The following is a 12,269-nucleotide window of genomic DNA, read 5'->3' as shown; positions in this document are numbered from 1 at the left end:
ATAGTTGCATAGGGACCAGGGGGGTCTGGTAGCCAGCCTCCTCTCCTCTACTCTCCTACTCTATCCATCCTCCTGGATATCCCCTCAAATCCAATAAGTGGTTCCTCATTCCCTTACTGTAAAGAATTGGTCACTAGAGGATGGAAGAGATGGAAACAGCACACGGTGTCTGTGTGTGTGTGTGTGTGTGTGTGTGTGTGTGTGTGTGTGTGTCTGTGTGTGTGTGTGTGTGTGTGTGTGTGTGTGTGTGTGTGTGTGTGTGTGTGTGTGTGCATGCGGGGGAGGAGGGCTGTTAGGGGAGGTAGAACATCATCTCTGAGCAGCAGAAAGCCTTGGAGAGGCCCACACATTTGTTATTTGGGAAAGAAGTAAATACATGCAGGAACCAACAAGTCCACGTCCTTATCGAGTTGGGGCTCATTATGTCTTGTTTATTTTAAAGTGTTCTGGAGATAAGTGCTTCTTAACGAGGAGCAGCAGAAGGGTCACTGCAGTGTTACGCATTATAAAGTACATCAGCAATGGAGGGACATATCCTATAAATACTAGTGTTAATCTATATCTACGACTGTGTGAATGTACAAAAAAAGACCCATAAGGGTTAATTTGGTTACATTTCTACACAGTCAGAGTTACTAATGGATACATTAACACAGGATTTTACTGTATATGATTCTCATGTTAATATATAAATATTAATTTCCATCTCTTCATTTGAATTTCAGTGTTGGAATCAGATACAGTGTAGTCAACGCTGACAGTGTAGTCAACCCTAACCCTCAACCTGGGTGGGGAATATGTACAATTGAGTGTTTGCAAAAAAAAAAGACCCTCGTAAAATGTATTGTGTGCCCACCCTGCAGGGTGATTCTAATGAGGATCAAGGCTCCTTTGAGCTCGAAAAGAGCCTGTTGTCATGTGTTGTCTTTGAACAGAAAGACCTCTGCAACGACGGCACGGCGGGGTGGATGGCACCAGCCAAAGGAGGGCTTAGCCCCTGGGGGGGAGGGGTAAGTGGCACTGGGGGTAAATGGGGCAAGAAACACTGGGGGAGTGCTCTCTCTGTGTGTGTGCGTGTGTGTGTGTGTGTGTGTGTGTGTGTGTGTGTGTGTGTGTGTGTGTGTGTGTGTGTGTGTGTGTGTGGGTGTGTGTAGGAGAGGCAGCACAGCATGGGAGCTGGCTGGGGGTCTGGAGCCGAGCTGTGGAGTGTGTCATTCCCCCGATCCCATTAATCACTGCCAGGCCGTCCTGCTCCAGCGAGCGGCTTGCAGGAGCTCCAGTGCGCTCAGAGCCACCCTAGGTGGTCCGCTTGCCATACTGGAAGCCTCAGTCAGCCATGGCGTGGCAGAGGTTAAAATGATGTTTACAGACATGGGACCCAGTTGGACATGATATCGACAAACATCCTTGTTGTTATTATTCAACACGGTCAACAACGAGGAAAAAGCCGTCTGTAAACGCAGAAATTAACCAACTACCGGCTGGGTAGAATGTTTAACACGTATAATGTTTCTACCCTTTCTCCAAACACACATGGTGCGCAGCAATACGCCATCTGTATCCTTGACAAACAAAACCTCAAATGACACAGCAGTCGAGCTTATCAGATGAGAGCATGTCACTGCCTTACTAGTGGTTCCCAACCTTATACTCTATCTGTGGAGACCCCCTTTCTCACAACTGACAAAGGTTGAGGGCCCCCGCACACACACACCTGCGGCGCCCACGCAAGTGGTCACACAGAGACACACACACACGTGTTTCTCAGACATATTTACAGTACATGTAATGTTATTAAAGTACTTTACAATGAGGGAGTTAGCTACAGAAAGTTACAAGATAACAGATACTGTATGATGAGATGAACTGATGTTACTTTGACAGCATGCAGGCAGCACAGGCAGAGACAGTGGATAAAAGCCAGGATTTATGTAGAAATTGTCAGGCAAATTAAGTTAACATTTCTGACTACCTCAAAACAGATAAGACCTACAGTATCTATATGTTGCAGAAGGAGGAGAGGACACTGGAGCAGCACGGACATTTCAAACCTTTTATTAGGTGCTAGTACAAAAAAAGACTAACATTTCGACCTATGCGGTCTTCATCAGAGTCAGATAAGACCTATCTTTGTTGGGCGGACCCGAATCCCAGTTTGGGAAACACTATGTTATACAGTAGCTCACAGAATGCCGGTTCCCTACTGTTCTTGTAACCTCATGACACAAAATACCTGCAGGCAAACATGTGATGCATGACTAATGATGACACAGCAACAGGAGCGTCTGTATACTGTAGAATGGATGTCCTCTTCAACAGTAGAAGTAATTCAAACCAGCAGTTAAAGTCATGTAACATCCATTTTAGTAGCCTTTTTTTTGGAGACACCACCTGTAGCTCCATTGTCATTACAGTGTACAACTATGTTTTCAGAAACCATATACTGTATAATAAATAATTATTAATTAACTGTAAATAAAATAAATTAATACATTTCCGGTACACTTCCAATGCCTCCCTCATTACGTCAAGAATGTCGGGGTAAAAACACATGTGGAACGGAAATGGTTAAAAAAAATATAAACCAATGAAAGATTATATCAAAATTAACATCCCCAAAGGGCGCCATCCTAGTCTGGTTAATTGAAAAGGTTACATAGTATGAATTGATAGCATTTTGTCAAATAATGAAAGTCAAATCCCCGTAAGAGCTGCCCCAATGTCATCTAACTGCATTTCTCTCATACCAGTCAGTCAGCAGTGATGGCAGTGATGATATCAACGAGCCCATGATGAAATGACATGAACACATAGGGGGTTCCTGGTGGTTCAGCCAGTTTGTGCACGTACCACATGCTCCTTGTGCGTTGCAAGGACCCGAGTTGAAGTCAGACTTCCATCATGTCTCGCGCGTGTCCCTTCTCTCTGACCCTGGTTTCCTGTGTCTCTAAACACTACTAAGTAATAAAGCACAATTTAAAGCAATTAACCACTTTGAACCTGGCACCCCTACATTTCAATAATCTTCTAAATAATCAGAAATAGAACAAATCTAAAAGTTTGCAGAGCATCACATTGCGACGCATTGTGAGCTTGAAGATTGGCTTAAGTGGGTAATTCAAACCTAGCGAACACTTGGATACTTTGCGAGTCACCTCTCTAAACCACTGTCCACAACACAGCAGTACAACATTTTTCAGTGTGCTCTTAGAAGCCTGAGTGAAACCTTTTTGGCTCGACCGTCATGTCTGTCTTGAATTATGAGCTCAGCAAAACAAAATCCTCAAAACATGCACTGTGTGTACCCAGAGGACACTGAATTCTACCAGAGCATGGATTTTTCAGATCCCCCAAATACAACCCTTTGTTTTATGGTCTCCTTGTATGCAGAGAAACCTCGCATCAGAGTCATAGTGGGCCTATACCACCAGAAGAGACCCTAGGCAATGATAATATACAGTAAGATTATGCTTTCCATTTGTGATAGATGCAGTGTCGAAGGCCTGTTTTATCATTAGTCAGAGCTAGAAGTATGTTGTCTGTTAGCCTGCCAGCACAGAGGCAATAACTGTGTAGAGCTAACATTGATCACAGTCACATTAATGTCAAATCTGTCCGTTCAAAGCAAAACTTCACCCTAAACATGTATCCCTGAACATTAAAACTGCAATCCATGTATACCCTGTGACATCATGTTGTTGTCATCATGTCATCTTGTGATTTAAAAATAAACGCTCACTTCACACAGGTGTGATTTCCCCCCCCCCTTTTTTTGGTATTTTTTTAGTATGAGCAGCACAACTGCAGTGGTTGGAGGTACAAGCGCTCTTGCTCTTTAGATCCTGTGGTTGGGTAGGACCACTACTGGTTGACAAGAGGTATTAGCCTTGCGTAGCCAGCTTTCATTTGCCTTTGCAATGCATATTGCCCCAGGCAGTTAAGTCTGGCCCCTCTCAATTGTGAGAGGACTTCACGGCCGAAGTGTTGACGAGCCAACCAGATTCGTCTGGAACCAGGCTATAACCAACCAGCGCCCAGTATTCAAATATTGGGCGGGACATTGCAGAACAAAATCTAATACTGAGAGGGACGAGACTAATATCCACGCAGTGATATTAGTATCGCTACGCGAGGCTAAATAGGTATTATTTAATGAAATTAAAAGGGAAATATCTCGCCTTCCCAAAGGAGAGCTCAGTCATAGCACAACAGTTTGTGTGTGGGACTGGGGTTTAAATTCCGGGTAGGACATGAACTGCATGGACTGCAGCTTTAACAAAGAACAAACTTTATTCTGTGATGTCATGAAGAGTGTCTCTGCTAGTAATCAATGCTTTGGACTGGAGGCGGTGTGGACTACGTTGTTTGTTTGATCTTCTCCATCCAAAACGAGCTCCGGGTTTGTAGTGCTAAGATTTGTTAACCAGAAACTGCTCTGTCAAAAAGTCAGTCTCTGATTTATTGTCTTGGAGAAAGAGTGTGTTGTGGATCTGTCATTTCTAGGTTTGGGATTTTGACAGTTTCCTTTTCATGATGACAGAAGAACAGATTGCAGATTGCATAAGAACATAAATGAATGCATACCATAGTCAAAGGGGTTAATACTTTGTTATAGCCAGCCATTGTATATTGTTTGTGTGCAATTGTGCATTTACACATGGCTATATTAGTATACTATATACACTATATACACTATACTTGTCTTGACTTGTTTACATTGCAAAAACACACCTGTGTATCTGCTTACTGCTCATTATCTCCTCTGGACTCCCATTGGTCAGACAAAGGACATTTTCCATTCATTCACATCACATCGCAGATCCCTGAATGATAGTTAAACTGGACAACTGGTCAGTGCATAAATGGAACTCTGCTACTCGCAGGCTGTTTAAACAGATTCAAAGAGATTGTATTAGTTTTATCCTAATGCCCTTCTGTGTAGTACAGTAGTACAGTAAAACACACAATTCTTGTTTTCTCTTGTCGGTCACTTTTGTTTAATAATAATAATAATAATAATAATAATAATAATAATAATAATAATAATAATAATAATAATAATAATAATAATAATAATAATAATAATGTTGCAGTTGCTAATTTGAAATGTTTTTGTCTTTTATTTAATACATATACGAATATGTTATGGTAATGCCGTTAACCATGAAAACATACTGTTGTGATCTGTTATGATATTAGCCCATGCACAGTACATCTTAGTCTATGTACTTGAACTTGAGATACAGTGTACGTGATATGTATTGTGTACTGCCGGTACTGTAGCATGCTTTATAGATAGGCTACGAGAGACATCTAGGCGACAGCAAGGTCAGCCTTGCTGCAGTAGGCACGTTCTTCTGTCTCATATCTTATTGTTACGTCATTATGATCCAGCACTATATATGTTTCCTGTTTGTGTAATAAACTTTGTGAACCTTAGCGTGATACTGTCTCGTGTCTCGTTAATTTGTTCTCCCGGGTACCCGCCGGCCGCCGCCGCAGTCGCCGTACCAAAGTAATACTTCAACAGGATTGTCACACACCACCCAGCCTGCACACACTACCTGTCTGTCAGAACCAGACGAGGGTCCAGCATTTAGTTTACAACACATACCATGAACGGAAATCATTGTAATGAAAAACAAGCCCAGGAATTATAATAACATCCTCTGACTATGATTATCATGAAAATGTACCAGGCTGCAAACCAACTTCTCTGGAGGGGGAACACTTTGATGGACAGGAGAAACGAAGAAGAGAGAAGAGCACAGAGAGAGAGACTGTTGAGAGAGAGAGAGAGAGAGAGAGAGAGAGAGAGAGAGAGGAGAGAGAGAGGAGAGAGAGAGAAGAGAGAGAGAGAGAGAGAGAGAGAGAGACGAGGGGGGGGGAGTAAAAGTCCTGAGGTAGAGAGGAATGAGGGAGAAAGTGCGAGTTGTGAGAATACCTATGACATCATGCGTCTGAGACATTGTTTTGTGCCGTCACATGGTGGACCGCTACGGTGCAACTGAAATGAGACCCAGATGGTGAACAGACCAGTCTGGTCCGACCTGGCAGCTCAGGGATATGAGGCGGCCCAGCCAGTCAGCAGAAACAGCGGCAATGGTCCCAGTCAGCCACATGGAGAAAGACCAGTCCAATGGTCCCAGTCAGCCACATGGAGAAAGACCAGTCCAATGGTCCCAGTCAGCCACATGGAGAAAGACCAGTACAATGGTCCCAGTCAGCCACATGGAGAAAGACCAGTCCAATGGTCCCAGTCAGCCACATGGAGAAAGACCAGTCCAACACAGAGGATACACTATGGTCCCAGTCAGCCACATGGAGAAAGACCAGTCCAATGGTCCCAGTCAGCCACATGGAGAAAGACCAGTCCAATGGTCCCAGTCAGCCACATGGAGAAAGACCAGTCCAATGGTCCCAGTCAGCCACATGGAGAAAGACCAGTCCAATGGTCCCAGTCAGCCACATGGAGAAAGACCAGTCCAACACAGAGGATACACTATGGTCCCAGTCAGCCACATGGAGAAAGACCAGTCCAACACAGAGATACACTCAGCCCAACAGTCCAATGGTCCCAGTCAGCCACATGGAGAAAGACCAGTCTAATGGTCCCAATCAGCCACATGGAGAAAGACCAGTCCAATGGTCCCAGTCAGCCACATGGAGAAAGACCAGTCCAATGGTCCCAGTCAGCCACATGGAGAAAGACCAGTCCAATGGTCCCAGTCAGCCACATGGAGAAAGACCAGTCCAATGGTCCCAGTCAGCCACATGGAGAAAGACCAGTCCAATGGTCCCAGTCAGCCACATGGAGAAAGACCAGTCCAATGGTCCCAGTCAGCCACATGGAGAGAGACCAGTCCAACACAGAGATACACTCAGCCCAACAGCCCAATGGTCCCAGTCAGCCACATGGAGAAAGACCAGTCCAACACAGAGGATACACTCAGCCCAACAGCGAGCCGAATCTGCATTCTCAAGAGGATCTCAGGCAACCGATGACCCAACTAAATAACGACAAACAAACTGTACTGTAGAAATAACCTACAGTATGTTGTAATGCTGAGGATATGGATATATATCAATATGTGATTGTCTACCTCTTTACGTTCAAGGACCCCAACTTGACATACATAGTCTTTTATCTCTGGGACCCCAATCCGTAAGGGTCCATTTGGCAATATTATACTGTTATCAGTGCTTAGCCTTTAAAGGTCAAACTGTACTGAAACAGCAACACCGTCAAATTCAGTGTGTGAATTTAACTCAAGAGTGTAAAAATCAAAATAAGACAGGTGACCATAGTGGGTTTTGGCATAAAAATGAAAGCTGTCCTTTCTCTCACATCTCCACTAAACGCTAGAATATATATCAAACAAGCCTTGTGGATGTTGTGAGCACGCATTCAGAATGACCACTATTGTTAGAGCTCAGCTACCAGTATGTGCTGGTTGGACTGGGAGGAGAGCCAGTAGGCAACTGATACAATCACATCCCAATTCAGCTGCCTTGTGGGTGGCAGACGTGTCAGACTCGTAACCAAGAAAGACATACATGATGTGTGTGTGTGTTCAAAAGCTGCCAAATGCTTTCAGCAGAGCAGAGAACGTGCGCTGATAAAAATCTAAGATAAAACCAGCGGTCTAATATGGGTGAGAGTTACACTCACTGACCTGGTGTCAGAAACCTCATGCACAATGAGTTGCACAGAGCCTCAGCGCAGGATGGATGTCATGCTGAAATTACAAGCTGAAAATCCCTCTATTTGCCTTACCAAAATACACCCAGACCAATAGAACATGCTCTATCATGAAGACATGACTGTTCAGGCACAGGGCATGAAGGTGAAAAGCGAACGCTTACGAAAAAAGGTACAGCATAAGGAAATGAAGCTCGTCTTAACCTCCGCCATTATAAAACAGAACATTGCATGGCAGCGGGACAGAAAAAACAAAGTCGAAATTGAACAAGTGTAAAATTACACGTATGAGTGACTAAGGCTACCATTTTCAAGTTGCCTCAAAACCCACTTGGCAGGGAGGCTTTTCCCACAGTTCCCTTCACAGCCCATCAGTCAGGCCAGGGAGGAACGCAGCCCTGACTGTCAGGGGTCAACGCTACGCTGTGCACACACTGAATATGAAGCAGCTGCCTGGGATACCCAGAGCCTGGCGTGTCACTGGGTCTGTGTGTGTGTGTGTGTGACTGTGTGTGTGTGTGTGTGTGTGTGTGTGTGTGTGTGTTTGTGTGTGTGTGTGTGTGTGTGTGTGTGTGTGTGTGTGTGTGTGTGTGTGTGTGTGTGTGTGTGTGTGTGTGTGTGTGTGTGTGTGTGTGTGTGTGTGTGTGTGTGTGTGTGTGCGCGTGCGTGCATACGTGCGTGCGTGCGTGTGTATACGTGCATGTGTGTCTTTTTCTAATCTAATATGTGCCTTTAAGTAAATTATCTGGTGGCACATGGTCAAATACCATCATGGAACATTCTCTAACAAAGAAGAGTAGGCTGCGTTTCATAAAAATGCGGAACAGGTTGCAGGTCTTATGGCGAGGATTTGCATTTCACGCGACACCAGTTGATGGGAATGCAAAACGTGGGTATTACCGCTGCCAATATAAATACTTTTCTACAAAATGTAATGGCAACCCCGCATGCAAGGACATGGGAAATTGACTTAGTCCTGCTCACTTTCACGCTTGCCGCCAGTCACTGTTAGCAACTACTCTCCCATAACCATACCTCACTCCTTTTCTCTAACCTGGTCTCAGTTAAGTGTCTTAAGTCTAATTCACACTTCATCAATCACTTAAACCCTATAGCATTCTTATTCCATGGTCGGAAGATTTGCGACACATTGTGAGCTTGCATAGAGATTTGGTGTAGAGGGAAAAAAGAGCAGACCAAGCACAGAGCTGACACAGGACAAGTTAAAGGAGTAGTTCGCCCAAAAAATTACTTATTTTCTATCAATTACACACCCCATGAAGCCTTGAAATCATGGATATGTTTTGTTTTGGGTGCATTTCTAAGACAATCATTTGATGACCGGTGGAGTCTCCGGTAGGTTTCATGGGGTGTGTAATTTATAGAAAATAAATAAGTCATTAAGTTTAACCATCAGAGAACCAGTACAAAGTCATAGGCCAACATGGACAGATCAAGAACAAGAAGGATTGCTTACACCAGCTACGCTGGCTTGAACTCTCTCTATAGCTCAATGGACACAACTCCTCCCCTGAGACGTCTTTCACAATAAGGTGTCGGGCCACCCTTATTGTTCTCCTCCCTTCCCTTGGACAGCATGCTTATTTTGGCTTTTCCGAAGCTTTATCTGATGACACTGCTCACAATAAAAAGCGAGGTGGTGAAAGGGGCCTCTCGCTGACAGCGTGATGGATGCCACAAGTGACAACCTTTTGTTTCAGTAAAATACACTCAACATGCTGGCCTTGCAGAGGCGAAAAGCGGAGGGCAAGGAGAACAAGTTGTTCACTTGTTCCGTGTCGTTGAGCAAACCATGGCAGTGTCGGAACTTGTTGCTTTTCCCCACTTTAGGTTCACTGTAGATCAGGGGCTTGATCTGTGGCTGTGTTAATACAAGCCACCCAGCTCTGTTGAAAATAAGCTATGCAGCAAATAAACTCTGCTGATAGAATACAAACTTAGAACAGGGTTCCAATTACCTCATGTTTTGTCCACCCCTTTGAATGGCTTACTTGGTTCCAAAGTGGCAGTTTATACTCAACGTGCCAAAAATGTCAATAAACCCGCCTTAATCGCCCATCCAATCTGATAAAAGCACCTGCTTAGGGAAACACAACACGCCCCTGCCGTCTATCTGTGCAGCTGCAATGTTTCCTTCCTATTGAACCACTATACAGTCGGAAACACTGGTCAAAATGCAATTACGCACTCAGGCACCCGCACTTGTTTGGTGAAATAACTTCCTGCCCTTTCTTTTCTTTTTGGTGATTTTTTTTCTGGAGATTAAAATCAGTATTCAACATAACATACATGAACGTGGATAAGGGGAATGGATAGGAATTAAATGCTGTTAAATAGCTTCTTACAAGATGTAAATTACATTATTTTAATTTTGTCATGACAAAGCTACTGTACTGTAGGCTACATCATTATTAATATCATTCTCAAAGAGGCGAATGTTTTCAAAACAATGTAAATAATAGGTTCCATGTATAATCTTAAACAAATCCCTTCTGAACTGCACAACAATTAACAAAGGATACATTTATTTTTTAAATCAGAATTGACCCATATATTTGTAGGCCTAATATATATATATATAAGATATTGTGATTTGAGTGTGTTTTTGCTGCAAATGAAAGCTTTTAATGGCAGAATGAAATATGTATATGTATGATAATTACAATTAAAATGATGTAATTTCTGCAGCAATAGTTTCATTGCATTTAAACTTCAAGGTAATTATTGTTATTGATTCAGGTTTTTTATATCTTGGCCACTGGGTGTAGGATAATGCTTGAAAATTAAGGACCATGACTCTCGTTCCCCACCCTTAAATTGAACCCTTAGACTAAAGTTTAGTCTAAACTAGATCAGATTTACTCTCGAATTCACATTAGTTTAATAAAATATAGTCTAGATTTCTTAAAATAAATCCACTTTGACGCACCGCCAAATACAAGAAAATCTGTCCCTGTTAATTGAATTGTAGCTATAGTACATTTTTCATTTACAATAAGAAATATAAAATTCGTGGACTGGAGCAAAAATATATATTACTGTAGAACGTTTTTGCAATGAGGATGATTGCGCGCAAAACTGGGCCTGTTTGTGCGTAATGGCAATATCGACTGCAGAGCATTCATGAAATTAGCTACTTCGACTGTAAAAAAAAGGATCTTCAATTAAATGAATTAATGTAACAACATTAATTCAAATGCACAGTAAAATATGATCAGTAGACATATTTGTAACTCTGAGAGTGGTTTGGTTATTGTGCACTCTCTCGTGTTCAAAATAAATGCCATGTGGAAAATAATATATGTAGGTCTATATTTTAAATATAAATATTGTCTTACCAACACATTCGTTTGACTCTCTGGCCGTCGCTCGCTGCCAGGGTCGGTCATAATGGAAAGGCTTGCACCTGTCGCACTCCGGCCCCGCCGTGTTGTGCTTGCACTCGCACACCAGATTCCCCTCTCGGTCCTTTACGCACTTGGACGCGTGGCCGTTGCACTTGCACCTTCCGCCGACCTGCAGGTCCGACACCGCGTAAAAGTAGGAGTCGCGGGCCAGCTCCGAGTCGTCCTCGTTCTCGTCGCCGAACGTGTGCAGCCGGCTGAACGCCACCTTGATGTCGGTGGCGGTCACCCAGTCCTGGAGGACGGGCGAGTTGTCGAAGTCGTGCGCCGACGGTCTCCCGTCCAGCGTGCTGAAGGCGATGAGGCCACCGGTGAGAGGGTGCATGTCCGTGTGCGAGTCCGTGCAGATGGCCTCCTGCTCGTTCTGCTTGGTGATCGTCGCCTTGTTCGGCCTGTTGTGCATTTTCTTACACTGCGTGGAGTAGAACTGGAATGGGACCCACGACTTCCCGTAGTCCATGGACTTGTATATGGCCATGGATTCGGGCCGCGGCGAGCAGAACTGCAGGCTCACGTACGTGACCTCGAACTTTTTCCCCAGCGACAGCGTGAGCGTGACGTTCTGCGGATACTGCATGTAGTTCTCGGACTGCCAACAGGTGAGGTTGTGCGGGTTGTTGAGGTCCGTCAGGTAAGCGGGCGGGTGACACTTCTTCGGGTCGGCGGCGTCGCACGTGTGGCAGTCCCGCGTCCTCTCCTCGTCCTTCTCGGTCACCACGCAGTACCTGGCGGCGGGGCTGCCGCACGTGCTGGAGACGCGCACGTCCTTACCGAACGCGGAGTTGACGAAGTCGGGGATGCATCGCCGCGCGTTGCCGTTCTCGTCGTAGCACGGGTCCGGCGGCGAGGACTGCGCAGCGAACATGCTCAGCCCGTATCCTCCGAGAGCCACGCTGCTCAGCAAAGAAACTGTCACCAAGGTGACCCAAACTTCCAAAATCCGTATCATTGTAATCCGCGGCGCTCCCGCAGTGACTCTTGCCCTGCTGAAATGTAATTGAGAGGGAGGGGGTGGAAAAGAGAAAAGTCAATTAGGATCGGTATCATTCATTTAAACTATGAGTGATCATAACACCTATAAGAAGACAAATTCAAGGCAAAGTAAGACTCATTATATGGATAACGAAAAGCCAGACGCACGT

General features: G+C 44.4%; 1 protein-coding gene across 1 annotated transcript in view; it reads right to left on the bottom strand.

Annotated features, from left to right (window-relative positions):
* Nucleotides 1-12,269, bottom strand: part of ntn1b (netrin 1b) — a 57,465-nt gene that overhangs the window by 44,911 nt on the left and 285 nt on the right. The window contains exon 2 of the mRNA XM_079521469.1: nt 11,062-12,110. Within this exon, the coding sequence (XP_079377595.1) occupies nt 11,062-12,076 (1,015 nt within the window). The 5' untranslated portion in view covers nt 12,077-12,110. The remainder of the gene's footprint in view (nt 1-11,061; nt 12,111-12,269) is intronic.

This window comes from Electrona antarctica (genome assembly GCF_951216825.1).
Source record: "Electrona antarctica genome assembly, chromosome: 14".
In the NCBI taxonomy this organism is placed as follows: Eukaryota; Metazoa; Chordata; class Actinopteri; order Myctophiformes; family Myctophidae; genus Electrona; species Electrona antarctica.
The sequence above is the reverse complement of the archived record's forward strand: the minus strand, read 5'-3'. Positions and strand labels throughout refer to the sequence as shown.